Source organism: Drosophila takahashii, chromosome 3R, assembly GCF_030179915.1.
Source record: "Drosophila takahashii strain IR98-3 E-12201 chromosome 3R, DtakHiC1v2, whole genome shotgun sequence".
NCBI classification, from domain to species: Eukaryota; Metazoa; Arthropoda; class Insecta; order Diptera; family Drosophilidae; genus Drosophila; species Drosophila takahashii.
The window spans coordinates 39123136-39146508 of record NC_091681.1 but is presented as its reverse complement, the minus strand read 5'-3'; the positions used below and the strand labels follow the sequence as shown (position 1 = coordinate 39146508).

General features: G+C 44.1%; 4 protein-coding genes across 6 annotated transcripts; 1 reads left to right on the top strand and 3 right to left on the bottom strand.

The window, feature by feature from the left end:
- Positions 1-2985: 2985 nt before the first annotated feature.
- On the bottom strand, positions 2986-3875 carry E(spl)mgamma-HLH (Enhancer of split mgamma, helix-loop-helix). Its single transcript, XM_017155875.3, has one exon. The coding sequence runs from the start codon at positions 3793-3795 to the stop codon at positions 3178-3180; it is 618 nt and encodes a 205-aa protein (XP_017011364.1). The 5' UTR covers positions 3796-3875; the 3' UTR covers positions 2986-3177.
- Positions 3876-5497: 1622 nt separating this feature from the next.
- E(spl)mdelta-HLH (Enhancer of split mdelta, helix-loop-helix) lies at positions 5498-6509 on the bottom strand. The gene has a single exon (XM_017155884.3). The coding sequence runs from the start codon at positions 6413-6415 to the stop codon at positions 5882-5884; it is 534 nt and encodes a 177-aa protein (XP_017011373.2). The 5' UTR covers positions 6416-6509; the 3' UTR covers positions 5498-5881.
- A 796-nt stretch (positions 6510-7305) lies between these two features.
- Positions 7306-8581, top strand: LOC108067043 (uncharacterized). Its single transcript, XM_070216608.1, is given in 5 exon segments — positions 7306-7621; positions 8125-8242; positions 8244-8303; positions 8305-8375; positions 8377-8581. Coding segments are annotated over 5 exon segments (627 nt in total). The 5' UTR covers positions 7306-7448.
- Positions 8582-9074: 493 nt separating this feature from the next.
- Nf1 (neurofibromin 1) lies at positions 9075-22188 on the bottom strand. 3 transcript variants are annotated; one of them, XM_017155892.3, is made up of 18 exons: positions 21849-22188; positions 21461-21604; positions 20572-20956; positions 20373-20514; positions 19721-20314; positions 19340-19661; positions 18732-19284; positions 18135-18672; positions 16483-18074; positions 15812-16418; positions 13405-15760; positions 13091-13345; positions 12936-13031; positions 12330-12419; positions 11809-12011; positions 11561-11747; positions 11337-11502; positions 9075-11145 (listed from the first exon to the last, which is right to left on the bottom strand). In XM_017155892.3, the coding sequence occupies exons 1-18, from the start codon at positions 21903-21905 to the stop codon at positions 11024-11026; spliced, it is 8409 nt and encodes a 2802-aa protein (XP_017011381.1). In that variant the 5' UTR covers positions 21906-22188; the 3' UTR covers positions 9075-11023. The 3 variants fall into 3 exon arrangements, with proteins under 3 accessions (XP_017011381.1, XP_070074034.1, XP_070074033.1); XM_070217933.1 differs by having other exon boundaries at positions 9075-10243; XM_070217932.1 differs by lacking the exon at positions 12330-12419.
- Between the last annotated feature and the right edge of the window lie 1185 nt (positions 22189-23373).

Genomic DNA, 23373 nt, shown 5'->3' with positions numbered 1-23373 from the left:
ACTTCGAATATTGTGACAGGAGGTACAGTAGAGCCCGCACGTCATCCATCACGTGACCTCTGTGTGTGTCGGTGGGCCCCCATATACCTCATATACCCCACATGGCATCGAAATCACCGCGGGTCCGGCCACCTACTTCAGTCATAATACTCCGCACGCCGCTAAGGTTTAATGCAGCCGTATTAAAGTAAGCCCAAGACCACCACTTAATAAAGGAGAGGCGGCGGCGAACCGGACTGGAAGGAGGATGCTATAAGATGGGTTGGCATTGGGTTGGAGTCGGCACTCGTGCCTCGATCTTCGGGCAGTCCGTCCTCCTCCATTCCCATACCCATACGATCCCATACAAACACAACCTGTGGGCAGCTTGTCCAGTGGCAGCCAGAGCGTGTGCCAATGTAGTGTAACAACATCCCATATTAAAGATATTACAGAGTCAATAGCACACCATATAAGTGTGGTTGGTTGCCTCTCCACTGCATGGGTCGAAACTCCCCATCTCCCACTCTGAATCCCCATAACCGATCTCCTCTGGCATCCCGCTCGCTCTTGCGCTTTTTGGCCATAAACCAACTAAATTGAGTTCGTTCAACAAAACAGCGACGCATGCGCCGAACCCGAAGTCAGGAACCCCTTCTCCCACCCCTTCTTTACCCCTTCTTTACCCCTTCCTCAGATCACACGGCGCGCTCTTAACGATCGTGTGTCCACAGTCATTACAATGTTGGATGTTGGCCAATGCACAAAAGTTGAGACTGCGACTGCGACTTCGACTGAAGCTGAGGATTCGACTGAGACACACTTACCGCACGCTGCTTTTCTCTTTTATGTCGATCTATAGCCATATAGCCATATAGCCATAGCTGTAGCCGCAGCTCGAGTCGGTCGTGATCTTGCCCGTAAGTGGTCTTGTATCTTGAATTCGTAAAAGTACGCACACATAGGCAGCCCAGACATACACACAGAGACACACACATAAAAAGGGCAGGTGTGTCGATCGTGTGAGAACCACGTTCCAAACCATTTTCTCACGATCTTCGCTTCTGATATTTCTGTGTTGTTTTTTTTTCTGGCTACGGTCCCTTCCCCCCACCCTCCAAAAAAGACCCTTTCTTTGGGCCTCAGTCTTCCAGTCTTCGAGTGATTCGTATGCAGTTTGTGTATTGTAGTTTTTAATGACTTGGGCTTGCGTTCGAGCTCGATCGCCGGATTGCCGGATTGCTGCTTCGGATCGGGGGTTCGGTTACGTCGCCGCCATTCGTTCATCATTCATCGGGTTTACCTATAAGATTAAGTATCTTTTGTGAACAGCATTTCCTTTTGGCATTTTGGGTGCGATTCCTCGCTGTGGCCTTACTTTTCTTATTGCTTATTGTATGGTATGATAGTATAGTATAATAGTATAGTAACTGGGTCTGGTCGGGTTGGTGTTGGTCCTCTTATTGTCAACGCGACAGTTATGTCGCCTGATCGGATCATCTAGGGATGGACAAGGACTGAAAGTGAGTTAAGATTTTGCATGGCTCTTAAGGAGTGTGTCTTGTTCGAAGGGTAAAAAGTTGTCTTAGGGTGGAAGTGACATTGAAACTTTTTAGGAGTTGACCTTGGGGAGATTACCAGTTAATGATTAATGGACTGTAAGGATCGACAGATCACTAGGACCTCTTTGTATTAGGAATTGATCAGTTAAATTAGAAGATATAATTATAATTACTTAAAAATAAATTACTAGATAGTGTAGAAAGACTTTGATCTCCCTTAAAAATTCTATTATATTTAATACAGAATGTTTATTTTAACCAATTAGTTTTTCTAGGTAAATGTAATTATAACTGATTTTCTTTTTTGAATTTAATCAATATAATGGATCTTAAAAATCATATATAATCTCCAATTTTTAATCATTTCCATAAATAATTGCTAGCACCAAAAACCCATAAGAAGAACGGAAATGTAAAATTAAGTATAAACACTCAAGACTGTTAAAAAGGTGATCTTGTTCAGATAATCAACATTCGGCTTTAACAAGTCAACAGATTTGTAATCAGCCGAAAAATCTCTATAAATTGGGATCCCTGGAATTTATTACACCCATCGCTAGTCCCAAGGCAATCCTGAGATACCGATCTCGTTGACTATTCCCTCGTCTTGTGTTTGTGCCCTGCGTCGATTTTAAAGACAGAGGCGTCTGGGGATCGGCTACTGGTCTTGGCACACACAGATAACCAAATGATGCTGGGTCAGTCAAAAACAAAAAAACCGAAAACCCGAAAGGCCCTAAGCAGAACCCATAAAAAAGAAACAAAAAACGATATCCTGTCCCAAAAGGGGGCTCCTCCATCCTAAAGTTGCCCTAGGGCAAGGCACTCATTTACCTGATCCGAAGCAATTATGTGCCCATATCTTATAGCTTACCTTGACCATTGTGCACACGATTTTCTAGCCGAGTGGCCAGCCAGAATCTCGGCGTAAAAAGAAATAAAGGAGGAGAACAAAGCAAAATCAGGATGGATGCGGGATGAATGATGACTCGAGATCCCTTCTTTTTTTTGGGATACGTATGGTAGTTCCACCCCGGCTTTTGTGCCCATTTATTTTCCTATTCCAAACTCCGAGCGACATTGTCGTAACTCGATTAGACACGCTGAGATAAGACTCTAATTTTTTGTGTTACCTTTCCTTATTGTCCGCACACGTGTTCAAAGGTCCAACCTTATAGGTATGGTCTCTAACCATCGGTAGCCCAGAGTTTGGATTCTTCTTAATTCTTCTTGTTTCGGCCTTGGCATTGTTTTCGCTTTCTTTTGTCTACTGATCGTGTGCATTCGTGGGGCGATCGAGTAGTTACAATAGATTGGACAAACAGAGCAGCTAGCATTTCCGTTCTAGACCGCAGATTTACAAAGAACTGTTTGGGAGTGTCTCAGCAATTTGCATGAATCACTTCAAAATAGTGGCAGTAAAAAGTCGTGATCTTTCAATTTTAGCTATATAATTTATTATTTATTTAGTTATCACATGAACTGCGAGGGTTCTCATCTAAAGCTTTGTGTGTTTATGGTGTTTAGGTGCTTAAAACTAGGTGGGGAGTCGCAACTGGGGGAATTCCAGTGACTCGGAAGACTTTTACTTTCCATCATCTCTCCGGGGTTCTTTTCTTATAAGTAGAAAACCCTTCTACCAGGGACGCCAGACGTTCTCCTCGTCCTCGCTGTCGTCCTCCATTTTGGTCACGTCGATGGTGGTCAACAGGGAGTGGCTGGTGGAGCTGGCATTGGAGTTGGGACTGCCGGCGTAGCTGGAGACTGGCGAAATGGGCACGGAGTAGGCATCCCGGGTGGCAATGTGCACGGAGAGAGGAGCGGTGACGGGAAGAGGTTCCTTCTCAGCTGGCTGAATTTGGTTGAGTCGCTGTCCCAGGTGGGTCATCAACTGAGTGCCCAGGCTGACGTTCATTCCAGGCAGTTGAGACAGTGAACGGGAGACCTCGTTCACGGCATGGATGTAGCCGGAACGGAAACCCTCAGCCGGAGTCAAGCTCTCATCGCCGGAAGCCTTCTTCTGATGACGCTGCTGCTTCATCTTTTGCAAGTGGGTGACGGTCAGTTCCAGGATGTCGGCCTTCTCCAAGCGAGTGACATGCTCGCCCTCGGACTCCAAGGTGGCCACCATCAGATCTTTGAGTTCATCCAGGCACTTGTTGATCCTGGCACGACGCTTCCTCTCCAGCATGGGCTTCATCACCTTGCGGTACTGATAGGTCTTGCTCATCTCGGACATTTGCAGTGAAGACATTTTCTCGATATTTAAGTTGAGTTCTTTTTTGTGAGCTGTGGCTGCTCTGACAGTCGAAGACGTTGTGTGTTGTCGGAGTTTCGGGACCCGACCTTATATACTCGACCGGCCAGAAACAACCCCCAAAATGGGAATGTGCTGGCATTTTGAGGAGCCAAAGGTGGAAAAGGGATGGCGACACGCTTCGTGTGCTGGAATGAGGGTTGGTTGGCACACACACAGACCCTTCCGCTTCTTGAGACCGCTCCTTATTGTTCGGGCGATTTCTTATTGCTGCCCCGGCACCCTTATCAACCGAGAGGGAGCAGGATCGCCCGGCAGGATCGTGGGAAACACTTTCCTGCTCGGTTTCTCACCGAGACTCGAGACCCGAGACCGAGGCTCACCTGCCCGCAAAAAGCGAGAGGCAGAAAGCAGCCGAGCATGGCTATGGGAATTTGCAGGGCGAACAGCTGCCGTTTTCTAGATTTGTGTGTTATGATTTGACTATCCGGGGAGGGGGACCACAAGGATAATGAACTGCCTGCTTTATGCCATCTCATCGGGGTATTGGAACCTCTGCGTTTCCCACGATAGCGAGGACCTCTGCCGGGGGAATGGGAATGGGGATGGGGATAAGGACGAGGCGTTGCGATTCCTTCGACGACTTCCTGTTTACCGTTGGCATTCCAAATTGGATCGGGTTCGAGTTCCCTGGTGGCAGAGGAAGGACGAAGGCATCCTGCACTTGTTGGTCGGCTGTTATGATCCTGTGGGAACATTGCTCGTGTGCGTCGAGTGTGCTTAATGTGTGTCGCTCGACTTCGGCCGCTTCCCCGATCCCCCTGACCCCGAAGGACCTCCGATGTAAAAGGGGCCAGCGATGCTGATCCTGGAGCGCTGCTTGCATCGCGTCTGGCTCGCGGTAAACACACTTTCGGCTGTAAGTTGCTCGCGTTCCGAGGACCTTTGTAATGGAATGGATGAAATGGATGGATGGGTGGTGCATGACGGGGATTTGTAACATGAGTGGGTTCTTCAAATGGGTTGGAGTCAATTGGAACTTGTGATGTGGGTCGAAGGGGATAAGGACGAAGCTCCACAAGGTTACCTTCACGAAAGTAAAGTAGGTTATAACTAGACGTCGATCGATCCTTATTTGGTACAAAAGCAAGTAACTCTAATCTAATAGAATAGGTAAAGTTAAAAAGTTATTTCCTTAATTTATTTCCTTAATAAATAAACAATAAAAAATATTAATGAATTGGAGCCACAGTTTGGTAAACCTTTTTATTTTAAGTATAGTCCTTTTTAGTTTTTGAAATGTTTTTATTAAGGATCAACCATATTCAACCAAATTTTTATGAAATTATATTTGCTGTGGAAAATTTGTTATTATTGATTTTCCGTTTTTTTCATTTCGATTTTTTTAATCACATGTTTTCACTATATTATGCAAAATTTAAGTTATTGTGGTATATTGACATTGTGATATTTTCTAGACATAGAAATAAATAAAACAAACATTTTATGCATATTGAAATACGGCTTGCATTAACCAGGATCATTTGACAATAAGACTCAAGACGTAACTGTAAAAGGTCTAATTTATGCCATTATTCCCATTTCCTCTTAAATATGCTATAAACGTAACCAGTACAATATTCCAACCCTCGGTTTTTCATATCCCAAACAATGAAGACATTTAAAATTTCAGTTTATGTTCTTTTTTATTATTCAAGTGTTCATGGCTTAGATTAAATGTTGTAAAGCAGAAATGTAAATTTAAAGCATACAAAAAATGTGTGTTTTTCCTTAATGAAACTAAGTGGAAGCTCGGTGGGGAAGCTCTTTGTGTTGAGATGATCAAATAAATTACAATCAATTAAATACGTGAATTATTTAGCCTAGGGGAGATCAAATACAAAATACGAACTTAAGAACTATCACAGGAACATCACATCATATCAAATTAAATCAACTACCAACTAAATACGATTCTGAGGCAAATGTTTACACTAGACCTTGGAAAACTTGGATTGTTTCTTAATGAAACTGAGTGTAGTAAAGCTATCAATTGGTTGCGTGTGTATTTGGGATGCTCAATTCACCAGGGACGCCATACATCCTCGCCATGGGGGATGATATCCTCTTCCTGCGGAGACTTGGAGCGCTTTTGATCGGCCAGATTGACGGGTTCCTGGGGGTCCTCCATTTCGGTGCTGTATTCCTCCTGTTTGATATCCTTGAGCTGGTGGCCCAACTGCTTCATCAGGTGGGTGCCGAATTTGAGATCCAGGCCGGGAACGGTGGAGAATATGTGAGAGACCTCGTAGGCAGCCTGGGTGTAGCCAGCGCGGAATTTATCCAAGTTCACTTGGTTAGCTGGTGGTGGAGATTGGGGATGGGCCACCCGCTGCTGCTGCTGTGCCTTCAGATAGTTGACAGTCAGCTCCAGGATGTCCGCCTTCTCCAGCTTGCTGACCTGCTCCCCCTGGGCATCCATCGTGTCCACGATGAGATCTTTCAGCTCATCCAGATACAGATTCATCCGGGCACGTCTCTTCCGCTCCAGCAGAGGTTTGGTCACCTTGCGGTAGTGCTGGGTCTTGGTCATAAATCTCTGACCCTGTACGGCCATTGTGTTTAATGAGTTTGGGGTTTTGGTCTCGGAATTGTTTGTAAATAAAGTTGCGATCTTGCGATGTCGCTGCTGTCGCTCCGCACTGCACGGTAGTCACTTGAGAAATGATCTTGCCGCAAGGTAAACTGATCCTTTTTGTAGCTGCCACACAGCCGGTGCCGTACACTTGCGAAAGCGACATCGAAATCGAAATCCTCCCCTAACTGCCACCACGCACTGCGATCGCAACGATTCAAAACGCTCCTCCACGCCGACGATCACCACGATCCCAACGAAGCATCAATCGGGTCACTCTCTGCTTGTGGCAAGATTCCCTCGGCGCTGCACGTGTGCATCTTCAAAAAAAAAATTGGATCGGGCGGAAGCCGTTGCGGCTCTCTCTTTTTGCAGAGAGAAAAATTTTCTAGGGTAGATATTTAAGATCTAATATATTCAATAAACATTTTAAAAATGTACTCCTTGAATTATTACAAGTAAATATCGTTATAAAGAAAGAAATATTGTTTGAAAGACTATTTCTAAAAACCTCAAAAGACCTTCAAACTATTTAAATTATCAACAAATTTTTAATCTCACAAAATGATCCTAAGTGCGAATTAGTTAAACTAATGGAATGTAATGATTTGAACCTAGTAAATATTTCTTAAATAATTTTTTTTTTCTTTATCTGAGGAAGTAGAGCTAGAGTGACATTAGTATCCTAAACTAATATCCAATGTATGATAGCCAATGTTTAAGGATTTTTCTTAACAATCTTCTAAATACAGTCTTAAAGAAAATAAAGTTACTTTCAGTGTATTGACTAGGGCCCAATAACACGTTCTTCGGATCTTGGCTCTCTTCGGGCGTCTCTCTTCCTCGTGCTGTTGCCGTGCGCCGGCGCAACAGCCAGAAGAAGTAGAAGAAGGGTCGGAGGTGAGGAGTAAGAGGAGGAAGAGCCGAGGAAAGACGAGAGCCGGAGCAATCAACCACCACCACCAGCAGCGCACCACACGCACACACGACATTCAACATTGCCATTGACATCGACATGACCTCGACCTGCCTGCCAGCCATCCGTGCCACTCTCCCCGCTCCCCGCTCCCTCCTGAATGCTCCCTGGTTCCCACTCCTCTCGGGAAAAGAGAGCCGTGCCCCATGCGTGCCGTCCTCACTTAAGCCAAAGAGCCAATCTCGTCGAGGCGATGCCATTGTTGCACATGGGTGTGGGCCTTTGGCTGTGTGCGTGCAGGGACACTGAGGGAAAATGGGGCTTATAAATTGAAGTACTTAATTCTAATTTAATATTACTTGGCTTTGGAGATATATATTTAGCTTAAATAATATTAAAAACATTTTTAAAAATTTGAAAATACTGTTTTGAAAATTACTAATTATTACTTACTATCGAAAATAAGGAATTCTTCGCTACAAATAAATCGAATTTAGAAATAAAGAATCGGAAATATTCCTTCAATATATTTTTATTAATTTCCTAAATATCTCTAGAAAACAAAATTGAACTATTTGACAAAAGAACTTCTCTCCTTCAAATTGGTTAAGTCATATATTTAAAACACTAATTAAAACATATTATTTCGATATAAAATTGATATTTTTTTAACCAATCATCATCGATATATAATTAATATTTATTTAACAAATCATTTTTTACCTCCTTCCTGTCTTTAAATATTGAAAATCTTTTTGGTAGACTTTTCTCTTAGTGCAGGCTCTTCCCTTTTGGCGCACAGTCACACAGACCTCATTTCCTCTTTGGCGCGACATTGCGTTACACTTAAGCAACCACCGCAGCAACCACCACCAATGGAATAGCAGCACAACCACCCAGAGCCAGGGAAGCGGCAAACAGCCGGTGCTCCGATGGGTCGGTGTCGGTCGGCAGTCGGTGCATGTGCATCGTGAGAAAGTTTACTGGAGACATTCCCACAAGTATTGGGATTGTGCCGCACTCTTGCTCCCGGTTTATCAGCCTCGGTCAGCTGTGACACTTGTTTGGCGCATTTTGCGAGATTGGGCCTTCGGATTCGGCCCATTGACGGAATCCACCTGCCCGAGGGTGAGTTTCCAGGCCTCAAATTCAAGACCAGGGGTCGCTGCAATCGCAGCCATGAAATCGAGAAGTTAACAAACAGAGAAAACGGCACCAGCGACATTCGCTGACATCTGATGGCACTGATTTCGTACACTTCCAGTTTTCTTCGTGGGGGAGGTTTTCTGAGATCATCAGCGCTGCAATGTTTTGATATGGGTTTCGGGATGACTGAGGATGAGACAGAGCAGCCATATGCAAAAACAAAGATTTGCATGGAAAGAAGATTTTAAAAGAGGGATAAACTTCTGACAATGATGAATCATACCACTTATGTGGGGTTGGTTTTAAAACTCTAAAGTATGAAATCTGCTGGCAGATCAAGGATCTTAAAAGAAATTTTTATAAATTGATAGACATTCCCCTCAGATTTTTGCAAATCTAAAGAAAATATCGGGGTTGCCAACCGAAATTCAGATCATTAAAACATAAGTATTTAATTTTAATTGGTGTTCTAATAAATTTTAGAAACTTCAAAGAAAAGATCGTGGTCACCAATTCAAATTCAACTCAATAATGAATAAGACCCTAAGGTTTTCACAAAATTTCCCAATAAAACCAACGTTCTTATATTCATTAAACATTTTAATTGAAAGTATATTATTTTGTTCGATATTCTTTTACATTGATAAATTTGGGACATTAACATTTCATAAATATCTTCAAATGGCTGTAATATACAAAGATACATATTCGTTTATAATACACATATAGCAACACACACATATACATTTAGATTAATAATAATGCATAGAATCCTGTTCCATATTTGCTCATCTAGTTTTAAAAAAATTCCTCGAGTTTTGTGCGGGTAACGCCAAATACAGTTTAAAATCCATGTGCTAGAAAGTAAGTGTAACGGACTAATTTGTTTCGTTTATTGTTTAATAAGAGGTACAAATGTGTAACGTTCGTAGGTTTTATTTTGGTTCGATTCTCGTCGCTTATCAACTCTATTTCGATAAAAATCTTGTTTGTGCTTAAAACTAAATTATATTTAAAGCGGACTGGGTCGTTTTTTAAGCTTATCTTCGTTTAGTTTTTGGTGTTTTAGAGTTTTCTTCGAGAATGTGCTGATGAAATAAATTAGTAAGGACTAATGAGATATGAACTTGGTTAAAAAAAATAAAAGTAACTAGAATAAAAGAGAAATAAATGCCATCTGATACAATTTGCTGCGGGGAGATTCTTTTATAATACAAAACAATGGTGGCGACATGTGGAACATGCCGCTCTCTTAAAGCTTTAAGTTATTCTTGTATTCGTTTCGTTTGATTTTGCCTTTAAACGCTTTCATGGTTAACTCCGAGTTTCGCCTGGTCGTGGTCATCATGCTCAGGAACTGGTGGACTTGTGGTGTGCCTAGTTGCAGTTGCGGGTAGCAAACTTTAAAATGTACAATCGTTAATCGTTAAAAAATATTTCCATTCGATATCCTTCTCTGTGGGGCTTTCGGTATCCTCGATCCACACTCCTTTCTACACATACACTTTATATACATTCATATTTTTACACACATTTCCTCCTTTCGCTTTTAGTGGCCATCGCTTCGGGACATTCTATACATACATATACCAATATATAAATATTCTATGATTTTTGTACGACTTTCTGTGGGGGTTTGGTTTTTGACGTTCTCTAAAAGCACTTTTTAAACAGATTTAGGAAACGCATTACTTTTGCGATTAGTGTGGTACGTCTAGTGCGCGGGTTTGTAGTTGTTATTCATGCAGCTGAAAGTAAGACAAAAGTTGCATAAACACATCGAGGGAAGGAATAGTCGGGGGTGAAAAGGAAAATCTTGGCGAAAAAGCGGTGAAGATCATTAAATTTACTTATATTTAACTTGAATTATCTATTATCGCTCGTATAAAATATAGTCTTCAATGAAAATATATAAAATCTTGATGTGTTTTCTGTGTTTGGTTATTTGTTCTTAGCCAAATTAGGCGCTACTGGAAACTGAAACTTGCACAGGGTGAGCATATTTAAATGGCAATATTTTAAAAATGTTCTTGGCATGCATATATCAGAAATATATTTTGGATCTCTGTTACAATTTAGCTGTCGTGGAATACATTTTTTCGACTCTTTTTTTAAACAACAAATATTTTTTGACAACACTACACTACGCTACAAAACGGTGCGTTTAATTCACCCACATGATTTCGAAAATATTTTGTAAATGCTTCAAGGTACCAGATTTATCATCAATATATAATTCTCAAATCTTCAACATCAATTTGCTAATGCGTGTACGATTAAGTGCATTATCTTGTGGGATTTCCCTTGCTGTCTTTGTATTGTGTTTAACAATTTGCATATTACAAAAATTAATCGTTTTCGAGTGTTTGGGACAATAATTCCATTTGGCAAAGCTTAGATAACTACGAAATACATATTTTTTTTGGATCCAATCATGGTGTTATTTAGTGGCATTGTTTTCAGCTATTCATCGTTTGTCTTTAGTTGCAGTTTTTTGATATATTTTGTATTTTACTTTTGTGGAACGTTCAATGTGATGGACTGTCGTTAATTCGATGTTTGGCGCGTGATTTGCTGTGTGAGGCGCGTCGCAGGCTGCTGACGCTGCCTGGGCAATTGTCATAAAAATCTAATGATTCCGATGAGAATGCTATATATCGCAATTGGTGTGATATAAAGAAAAGGTTAGGTTTGAGTAAATACTGTTTGTAAAATTCTGTGTTCATTCAAATGGGGGCTTTTGGGCTTGCTATTTGAAAAGTAAACGCTCTAGATTAAAGCAAATGCATTACGGTATAGTATAGCTGGGGAAAGCTAATGGATAATCTAGCGGATACTAACCTTTGTCCGTGGGGGAACCCAAGGTCAGGCTACTCAGGCTGGAGCTCAGGTTGTAGGGACGCGGAGACGGTGGCACCGGGGCGGATTCATCGCCTGGCAAACAGGTCTCGACCATGGCCTCCAAACAGTTGACAAACAGCTCCGAAGATTCACCCATCATGTTGTACTGTAAATGCATTTAAGTTATAAATGATGGCTTCTTTACTTTATAGTTAGGAACCCACCTTGGTGAAGGGTCCAGCAAATCGCCATAGTCCGCCAAAACCACAACTTTGGAGGAAGTGCAGCTGCTGCTGGGAGGGATCTTCGCTGGCCAGCATATTTTGTATGATGCTCTGGACCGAGTTAAGCACCACTTGATCGTGTGACACTGACAAAATATTGTTGATCTTTTGGTCCAGCAGCGAGTGGCTGAAATATGAAAAACAATATAAGTATTTCCTTTAAAGAAGATATAATTATAAATACTCACATAACTGGAAAGACCTTTGGAAAGACCACCGATCCTTCGGCCAAATACTGATATAAAACGCGCGTTTCCCCCTCATCCGACGAGTACTTGACCAAGGTGGCCAGAACAGTCAGTACTAAAGCTTGTATGGACAAATCAGGCAGCACCTCGGGATCGAGCAGGACATTCGACTCGTTGGATACCGAAGAACGCGAGCCGCGTTCCTGTTTAAATATATTTGACCAGTTGTTAGTGAAGTTACCTTACAAAGTGCAAACCAATTACACACAGATATGGTTTAAAAGAGAAACTAGTGAGGATGAAAGATCTACGATAAATACGATATGTGCATGTTGGCCATGGATTGGCTTTTTAGCTGCCTTCATTCAGTGCCATGCAAGATAAACGAAACTAAATGACATTACAGCGAAACATCAATGTTATTTTTAGAGTGGGTTTTTGGTAGGCGAACTTAGAAATATAGGATTTAGTGGGGTAGTAGAGTTAGTCTTAGCTACGAGATAAGTTTTGTAGAGCAATACCTGACGTTCTTCGATGCCGGCGGCATTGTTCGGATCTTTGGTTGTCGGCACCGAGAATGAGCGTTGAGTTTTGAACAAAACCCGCGCGTTCTACGGATGTTTAATTGAATGTTCGTGGTGGTGTCACAGTGTTGTAGTTTTAGCGGGTTTCGGTAACCAAATCAAACGTAAATCAAATTACAATGTTCATGCGAAGTAGTAGTAGTAGAAGTGGCAGTTACAGTTTATAGGACATTTAAAGTAATATTGATATTGATGAGTTACAAGCACCAATTAGATGTAAGATTCGGCAGGCATATTATGGCATTAATACGGTTTCAACGAGTATACATTGTGATTTATATGTAACGTTTTTTTTTTCATATTCAAATCAAACATAAAAAGAGAAAAGAAAAAATCATTGAACGATTATTAGTTATGCAACGGCTGATTTCGATAGATAGTTGATATTACAGTAGTAGGTGGGATATATAGAATATATAGGTTTATGGTAAACTCAAATAGATAGCCAAAAGTTACTATAGCAGATGGTTATAACAACTTTTGCACAGCGAATTTCGAACAAGTGGGGAGTACAGCTGGGCTGGATCGATGATATAAGCTCACCTGAAGAGTGGGAACCTTGTGCTGGCGAGCAAACTGCAAAGCGGACTGGTCTAGGATGTCCCAGCTTTTTTGCCGGCGCGACAAAGGCATGCCAATCTAGGGGGATTTTATAATTTAGTTTCTACTATTAAGAAATCGACTTGATTTAAACTTACAGCTTGCACTCCACTGGCCGTTTCGCCGTTCTCCACACTGCCACTTAGATCGGCGGGCCAGCGGGGCAGAGCGTGCTTCACATGACACCTGGAACGGACTTCCTCGGAGACAGCCACCAGAGCAGTTAAATAGGCCACACTATCTGGGGTCACCTCGAACTTGTCCCGATGCAGCGGCTTGGCTATGATGCCCAGGAGCATGGTCAGCACTCGGGAAGTGCGGGAAACTGTTGTGGGTGTGGGATGGCGGAAGCCCTGAAAAATAATATAATAATAAAGTAATAAACATTTTATAATTATAGATCAAAACAAACCTTGATTAAATGCCCCACCAGGGCAAAGTGGAAATTGCTGCGGAAGGAAAGACCCACGGCGTGATCCAGTTGCTTGAAGTGCCACTCCAGCTTCTCCCTGGTCTTCATCATCACCTCGGCAATGGTCTCCTTCTTGTCGAAGCAGCCCTGCGACTTGAGCGTGTGCAGATTCTGCTCAAGCAGGGCTAGTCCAGCACCGTACAGGGTAATCTCGTCCAGCTGCAGCACCGAAATGGCCACCCAGAAGAGGGCCCGATGAATGGGCGACTCTGGACGCAGCAGCGGTTGGATGCGAGTCAAACACATGACCAGCGCCTCGATCAGGATGAGATCGTTGAAGGACTCCAGTGCCTTGACCAGAATGCGGAGCAACTGCTTCACCTCGTGGTCAGTGACACTCTTGCTGATGCAACCGTAGACGATGAGAGCCCTTGGCTGGAGGGCTGGATTGTAGCAAAAGGCGAAGCTGCGGGCCAGCGAGGTCCAGGTGTTGAGCCACTCGCAATCGGGAACATCGCGCATGCAGGCCTCCATGATTTCGAGCAGGGCATCCGTTATGACCTCCAGCGAGGGCAGCGACAAACGCTCCCGATCCGCCGGCAATGGTTGAGTAACTCTCTCGTTTCCCAGCCACTTATCTGTGGGATGACGGCAGCTGGAGCGGAACGCAGTCACTGCCGCCGACTTGACCTTGCTGATGCCGAAGAGCAGGTAAAACTTGGGCAGCGAGAACTCATCCAGCGACAGTCGCAGCACACGCTGCGCCTCCTCCGAAAAGGAGGGATTGGTGCAGGTGCACAGCGAGTGGATGATGTTGATCACCAGTCCATGGGTGGAGGCTCGCATCGACAGCGATCCCGAACAGACCAAAAACGTGATGGTGTGGAATAGATACGGCACCGAAGTGGCCACATCCAGGCAATTGTTGAAGGACAACATGAGCAGGTAGCGACCGAGGATTGCAATGTCATCCCACATCATGTGCTGCTCCAGATATTGCGTGGGATTCGTGCAGGATTTGTCCATTACTCGGCACATTCGTGTGATGACCTTCTTGGACACCAACTGCACATTTGCTGAAGCGAGAGCCACTGCTGTATCCGCCATAATTTCTACTTGCGGTGATCCCAATCCGTACGTAATCGATTTGTGCAAAAAGTTGTCCAGAACCATGTCGATGAGCTCGGGAATCTGGCCAATCGATCCCCAGATCTTCGCCTGCACCGAGGGATACATTTCCTTCTGGTCAATGGTTAGGTTGATGAGCTTGTCCAGAATCTGAGACACTTTCAGCTTCTTCGAGTCATCGTTGGACTTGCAAAACTTGACGAGATTCTTTAGCCACGGCGTCATATACTCCAGGCACAAATGCTTTAGCTCAATGGTGCTGCGTTGGAAGCCCTGAATGGACTCCTCGAGGAATTCCAGCGTCAGATGCGGTTCATTGGTGGCCAGCTTCTCGCTCACGGACTTGATAAATATGGTGTTATTGGAGGGTATACACAGACCTTGCGTCTCGAGCAGCTGACCCTCGATCTTCAAGTCAAAGGTGGCGGTCAAAGCACACAGCAAATTGTAGGCAGCGGTCCTGAGATTGGGATCACAGGATCCCAGATTGAGTAGCGCCATGTTCAGCAGGGTTCCCGGCACATCCTTTGGTCGTATCTTCTGGTGCACCGTCACCGAATCCGGCTGACTGAGTTCCCAGCGGTTTCGGATGTGAATAATGGCCTGGACAATGTTATCGCAATCGTTGTGAATAAAACTCAGCTGGCCACTTTCGTTGGTTATGGACAGGGTGAACTGGTTGTCGTCCACCAAGCACACTTCCTCAATCTCGGAGGCGTAGTACACATCGTTCAGGAGCACCGAATGGGCCAGCACCTTTGTCTTTTCCGCAGACGTAATCTGCAGTGCAGTGGGTCCCACTTTGATGGCCACCTTTGTGTCTTTGTGGCTGAGTTTCAGTGCGTTGCTAAACACCTTGAGATCCTCATCTAAGGATAAAGTTGCGCCCGGCAGCTTCTGCTGCTCGGCGTCGATGAAATCGGTTAGTTTGTTCGGCGACTCGAGGAACAGAAGCTTGCGATTTCCCTTCAAAGGTGCCAGGATGCGATCGTGGAACTTGGTATATTCGCGCACCCACGAGTTGCAGTTGTATATGTAGACCGCATGGACATTTTCGTAGGCCACCGTGGGCAGGACATAGAACCACTTCTGCAGGAACTCGGTGCGGAAGCGATTGTCCGAACAGGTGTGCGTAAAATCGATGACCACCTCGAATGGCGAGTGGCAGAAGGGTTTCAAAGTGAGTATGACATGGTAGATCAGCAGATCCCCGTTCGTTTCTCCAATCCTGAAAGATAATACAAGTTAGTTCTGCTTGGAGTACTGATTTTTCACTTACTTGTATCTCCTTGCTATGTAGTAAAACACAGGATAGCCAGATTTGCTAGTTCCTGCCTGGTAAAATATGTTCATCGACTTGAGGGTCTTGAACTCCTCCTTCTCGTGCATCTGGTGCTTGACCATAATCTCCTCGAAGTTAGTCGACGACATATCAATGGAGCTCCAACGTGCGTACGAACTGAACATCATGTGCGAGTCCACTGGCTTGTGCTCCGGCGGTCCCAAGTAGGCCAGCAAAGTGGCCATCTTGTCGAAGGGCCGCCTGCCCACCGCCTTGTGATCGCGACTGCTGGAGAGGTAGTCGCCGATCTTCTCCTGGTGTGTCCACAGCAAGCGATGCAGGGCCAGTACGTTTGCGTCCGAAATAAAACTCATGCTGTGCGACGTCTGATCCACAGTCTCGCAATCCGAGGCAATCTGTATGAAGAACCGTCGACCGGCTTCGAAGTGATCGCGCAGAAAGTCGTTGAAGCACAACATGTGCTGCTCCTTGGAGAACTCCACGTGGTTGGCAATGTTCTGCAGGATCTTGGACATAAGCATGAGGCCTCTTTTAGCTGAGCTGTGTACTTGTTTGTCAACGATTCCTAGTTCTTGCGGTGAAACTAAGGAAAGGAAAGGGAATATTAATAATAATTATAATAAACGAATTATTTATTAAAATCTTACCAATGGCGGGATTGATAAAGCGCAGGAAGATCACAGTTCCCACTGCACCAATGTTGTTTTGCAGCAGATTCGGAAAGCGTTTGCTTAGCACTTGGTACAGGCAATGGCACATGGAGCGCAGTTGCGGGGGAAAGCGATCCGAAGAGTTGATGATGGCATCGAAAACCTTCTGGGTTAAAGCAATCAGGTTGTTCCTGTGCTGTTCGATATCCTCGGTCGGATCCAGACGGGCAGGATCCACCTCAAAGCAAGTCTCCTCCTCCTCATCCAGCAGCGGACGAATCAGCGGCTCCAGCAGCATTTGCAGATAGCTAGCACCGTAGATTTTGAAGCAGAAGGCCATTATTTTGCTGCCCAGCGAGTTTCCACGGAAGAGTGTCTGCATGCAGTCCGAGACTTCCACCTCGCGATAGAACATGTTCCACAGGAGCGGCGAAAGAAGGTGCTTGGCGTCGAACAGGGTGACCAAGACCCTGGCCAGCTCGTCCATTTGGGCAGTGGTCACCACATTGGCCAATGCCATGGCTATGGGCAGTTCACCCTTGTCGCTGATCATCGTCACCAGTTGGACCAGTTGCTCGAAACGATCTGCTAAAACCGTTTCAGCCAAGGTATCGAATTCAGTGCCCTGCTGGAGGATTTGTGTGAGCACCTCCATAAAAGCGGCACGGGTTTGCAAATCGGGATTATAACCAAGATCAATGGAGTGCATTAAACCGGAGTCTATATTGGCACCCAGCAAATTGGACATGGCCAGGATGGTGGCATTTCGCAGGGCGGTCAGCTTTCCAGCTGCCATTCGAGGACGCGGCGGCAACAATGGGGTATTGTTCATCTCCTTTTCCGCCTCCGAACTATCGATGCAGTCGTTCAGCAGGTTCATAAACAGGGTAAAGTACTTCAAAAAGAGCGCACTCTTGGCGTCCATCAAATCACCGCGATCCGATTCCTCTGGCTGAAGAGGAAGACCGCGAAGCAGAGCGGCCACTGCCTCCATGCAGGCTTGGTCCAGGTCGCGAAAGATGAGCGAAGTGTTGGTAAGGATGGCCGCATCCGCCGAGCTGGGCGGCGCAATCTGATGCGAGGTGCCCATCACCCAGTCGGTCAGGTATTCCACCAGCTTGTTCCGGAACTTCATCTCCTGACGGAAGGCGAGATCGTCGCGTCGCTTCATCATCACCTCCACCAGCTGGCACAGTTTCGTCTTGATTCGAATGGCATAAACTGTCATGTCCAGATGGCGAACATAGCGCACGATTCCCAGCATCATGCCCTCGATGCTCGTCACTCCCAGATGCTCCGATGGCGTCGGTTGATCGGTGTTCAGATCCTTGCTGGCCTTGGGATCCAGGATGGATTTCATTATGTAGATGGTGTGCTCGATAAACTGCGTGTTGATGTCGGTCACATTGACGTTCACCTGGCCTTGCTGGTCGAAGAACTTCTCCACAATGGCTCTCACTTGGTCGAACAGTATGGGATACAGTTGGGTGGACATCTCCTCGCCCACAAGTTCCTTTACGTTCTTCTGTATATTAAGGCCGATTTTTTCGTTGCTGCAGACGAGTAGACGCAGTAGTTGGCCAACGAATCTATAATTTAGAAATAATTTAGAAAGGTAAGATGTTTATAGGAATTAAATTTAATCTCACTGTGTCACAGGGCAGTAGCTGACATCCTGTGGCGGAGCAGGTGGAAGCGTGGAAAGGGAAACCGTACTAGGATGCAGAGAACCATGTCCGGAGCTCGTGGAGCTTGAGTAAAGCGAGTTTTGCGCTAGAGATCCCAGGGAGGCATTATTCTGCGATTGCTGCAGCAACATTTGTCGGCTGCTGCTGCGTTTGTGTAGACAGACGCCGCCCAGGGCCAAAAGGAACCAGGTCATATTGGCCCACTCATTGATCTGCTCCTCCAAGTCGTGCTCCGAGCTCTGGTGACTCGCTCGCCGCTTGCCCATGCCGCGATGGAAGACCTCCGCCTGACCATCTTCGCCCTTGCATTTGGGGTACGTTTGCAAAACCTTGCTGGACACCTCCCAGTTGCGAAAGGTCTCCTCCCAGGCGGGCTGCACACCATGGACGCAGTGCTCGATCTTGCGCAAAAGAGTCATTATGCGTTTCTGGAGCGTCAGGCGGCTCAGCACATTGCCATGGGTGTTGTCAAAGAAACAAATACGAGAGTCCGTGGCAGCTGAAATTCAAGTATCACAAGTTAATAAAGATTAAATGCAATTAATTTAATAAACTCACAAGTGGACAACTGAGCCAGCTCCTGGTAAATGTGATAATTCGGCATAATGAAGCCCACTGTCAGCTCATCGGAGCTGCAACAAATCTCCGCCTCCTCGCATAACAATCCAAAACAGGAGAGCGACGTGAGCACCGCATCCAAGTCAACGCTCCACAGGTACATGAAGAAAACCACCTCCATCTTGATGTGAGCCTGCTTGCAAATGGCAATCTGGCTGCCCACATGCGCGTAATCCTTGTGACGCTGGAGGAACGTATTGCGGCAGATGAGAATCTCGCGCAGCCACTTTAAAACATCCGTGTAGTTGGCTATTTGGTGCTGGATGAGCTTTTGCGAGATGGAGAACAGCACCTGAGAGCTGACGTCCCAGAACGTGTTGATGGGAGCCTCTGGATTCCAAACCTCGATTTTCTCCGGCGCATGGAGAGCGAGCAGCGCCTCCATAGCCTCCTGGGCCACATCGGGCATGGTGGTTTGGTGCACCAAACTGACCAGGCCGTTAATCAGCTCCAAAGTGGAGCTCTGCACTTCATGGGCCACTTTTCCCTGTGTCTGAAATAAAATGCATTTATTTAAAGGGTTATAAAGATTAAATTTAGCAACTCACATTCAACAAAAGCGTGGGATCTGCATGAATCAGCCGCACAAGCAGTAGCAACAACATTTTATGGGCGGGACCCTCTTCAGCCCGCGTCAAACCCTTCTGCGTATCCTTCGATTTTAAAGTCAGTGAGGTAATATAGCGCAGTGGTGTGTGGGCTATATAACCCTGGGTGGCCTTATTAAGAGTATCCGTAAACAGAGCCCTCAACTCAGCGGAGCGATAGTGAACCACATCCGTCTGCGGCCACCAGGACAATCTGGGTTGGTTGACAATTCGAAAGGGATTTTTGTTCTGCAGGCGAAAGTCCACGTAAATGTGAGCCAACCTAAAATGATAGTACAGATTAGTTAGAAAATATATTTTAGAAATACTTCAATTAATTACCTCAGCAGGGAGCAAACAATGACAAAGTGATAAGCCTGTGGTGACGACAAGTTCAGGCAAACCTTCAAAGCCTCGATGTTGTGGGGATTTATCCGGAAACACGAAACCCAGCAGTCAATCATCAACTCAATGTCCGCAAAGTTATAGCCCTGTCCGCGCGAAAACGGTTTGGCCGGATTGAAGAGCAGCGCCTTGAGATCGTTGATGAAAAACTGCACCAGCTTGAAGACCACATTGTTGGAGTCCGTGTTGTTGATGTAGGTGGATGCCTTGCAGAGCTTTACACAAGCAATAGCTGAGGATTCGGTGACCTGTTTGGATGGCGAGTGCTGTCCCAATCCTCTCTTGATGCTCTCGATGAACTGCTTGGCCGAGAAGTCCTTGTCCCGCGAAGTTGATTGCGCCGACTTCGAGGCCACCTTTTCCTTCTCCTTTTCTTTCTCCTTCTCCGACTGCTGCAGTTCGTTGACGACGGCCTCGAGGCAGGAGGGATTCAGTATCAGCAGGAGCATTTGCAGCGGCCACACGAGGGTCTTGCTCTTCTTGTTTTCGGTCTTAAAGTACTCCACAAAGTCCATCAGGGGTTCCCAGCAGCTAAAAGGGAAAATATGTATATTATTATGTTATTAACTACTCTATATTGTAGACCCACGTAGATATATCTCGATTGGTGCCTCGTTGCAAGTCCTGAAACTCCTGCGGATGGTACTCAATCCAATTCCAAATGGCCTTCTCTAGTGAGTAGAGCAAAATCAATGGAGGCGCTCGCTTCGATCGAAACTTTGTGATGGTCTCTGCGAATATACTTTACTTTTTTAACCTTTTTTCAAAGACCTAGTAAGTATACCCACCTTGCAGCAGCTTGGTCAGCTTAATCATGTCCATGTCGATGTGTTGAATCAATTCGATGTCGTTGTAGTCGGGATTCTCCTCAGAGCAGGATGTCAGCTCCTGGATCCGGGCCGAGATGCGATTAAACACCGCCGAGAAGTGATTCTGCGACAGGGCAAAGAGCACTTTGGAGGCCAGGGCCTTGAGCTGGGCCGCATTCGGATTGCTGTCGCTCTGGACGTCCACAAACTGGGAGATTTCGCGCAGCAGTAGCTTCACATTCATGGCCTCCTCGAACCGGGCCGTGTCCTTGGTCTGGTTGGTCAGGCAGCGCTCCAGGGTGGTCAGTATGATGACCAGCGATTCGAAGTAGCAGCGCTCTGGCTCATGGCGGTTTTGAAGGGCCTGTAAAGATATACATTTTTAATAGGATTTTTTTGGCTTAAAGATTTAATAAAAATGTAAAAATTTAAGGTAAAAAGAATAATTTTTAAAATGAATTTTTTTTATTATACAAATTAGTGGGAAACATAATTTTGATTTTTAAAGGTTTTTTTTTCTTGAAGATTACATTTAAATATAGTGTGTGATGGGAATTACACGGAGTAAAAACCATCTAAGGATCTTTTATGGCTAAAAACAAATAATTTTTAAAATACACCAATCTTTTTAAAGTTTTGTTACTTAAAAAATATAAAGATTAATTTTTATAAGATTTTTTTATAAGTATATTACTTAAAAATTTAATAATTTATGGGTATTACAAGGATAAGAAAGCATCTAAGGATCTATAATCATTAGAAACTACCATATCCTCAAGCCTTGAAGTAGGCAACATATTTTAAAATAATTAAGTAAATTATGAATTCCAATAAAAGTAGTTATATACTAGTTTTTTTTAGTACTCACCGCCTCATTGACCCTCTGAAGCATCTTGGTGAGACCGGAAATGACCAGGGAGAAGCGATACCGGGATATGTGGATCAGACAGGCCACCAGTTGGTCCTGGCTCATCCTGGCCTGCGTGCCATAGGCGCCGATTCTGTTCGGGAGCTGAAAGAACCACCCATTGATTGATTAAATCCACTTCATTCATGCGGAACTCGATGTTATTGTTATTGTTGCTGTCTCGCTCGCTCACGCATTTGATTGAGAGCCCTCACATACAAGGCGCGTGAGACACATACACACGGCCAGGGTGAGCATGTGTGGGGTAGGAAGAGGCAGAGCAGCAGGTACATTTTTTCGCTGGGAAAACGCAGATGCAGCTGCGGAAAAAAGCTGGAAAAACACTTGCCTGATCCTCGAAACGGGCCAAAAGGGCACTGGCCCACTCGCCTGGCTTCTGGGTCATCTTGTTGTGGTCTTTTCACAGTTATTTGTAAGCTTTTTAGCGCATTTTACTGCACTTTTGTGGTCGCAAAGGCAAGCGTTTGTTCGTGGGGCAGCGGGCGGGGCATTTTGCTAAATCCCATGGTTTTTGATATCCCTAATCCTCCGGGTGCCTTTTTCTCCTCCCTGAGATGTCCACTTTCTTCTTTTCACTCGATTTGGAAAGCCTTTGCCCGCAAAACTTCCTTTATTTTCACAGATCCGTCCAGTTTGCGAGCAAAATAGTGATGCAGTGTGTGTCGACAGAAAAGTAAAAAATACCACTCACTCTTCTGAAATATACCGCAAATTTAAAAGGGGTATTCAGCAATTTGGGGAATACCACAATAATAAACAATAATAAAATTACAGTTTTTTGGGAAAATATATTTTAAAAATTTAGTTTATAATAGAGAATTTTTAAATTAAATACTTATCATTTTTATTATTTTTTAAAGCGATAATATAATACCCTGTACAAATTGCCTATCGTCAGCTAGTGATGCGTATCGGAGTACTACTCTCGATAGTATCAGGGTGACCATAAAACTGGGCGCTTTTTTTAAATCCGTTTAAAATTTTGAATAATTTTTTTAAGATTTTACTGTTACTGTCCCAAAAACATTTTCCAATGATAAAAAAATTTTAAAAACTCCAATAAAACAAGAATTCAGTTCAGTAATTATTGTTAGTTTATTTAATGTTGTTGTTTATGCATTACAAATAATCAATATTGAATATTTCAGATGGTTTTCCTTTGTCGTAGCTTGGGTTTCAGTGTCTCTCTTGGATTTGTGTGCTTGGTGGACTCTGTGCAAATTATATATATTTTCCAGCAATACTTAATATTTATAATGTTTCAGCATTTCGAGCAGTAGTAGGTTCAAATCGAGTTCTATCTGTTGTGATTTAGTGTTGCGTCCAACGTTAGTTAATATTTATTCAATTGTTCTATTATTTTACGGTATAAAGTTAGTTTAGCTAGCTAAAAAACACATGTACAGTCGCGTATAGGTATATATGTATATAATTATTTTATTGAAAATGTTTGCGTTATTTTTCAAATAACCGTTCTTAAGTTGACAAAAAATTTAAGTATAGGCATAGGCTTATGTTACAATCGTGTTTATTGGCCGTTTTTGGGAAGTGAGTTGGTAACTTCATCTAATCAAGGAAAATGAAAACGGTGCTCTTAAATAGGTGAAAATTATAGGTATTTGGAAAATTGCCTGTGAGCTTTGCAGAAGGAGCTTCTTAAACTGTATAATCGTTTGATTTATTTTGCATTCGATATATGTACGGTTCTCTCGTAGATTTAAATGCAGTTATTGATATTCTTTAGTTAGGGGGTTCTATTAACTTTGCATCGTTAAGAAGTGTATATATGAATTTGCTATATTACTTTGTTTTAGGCTGTATAACTGGTTTCGTTTATTTACTCATGTATAAGT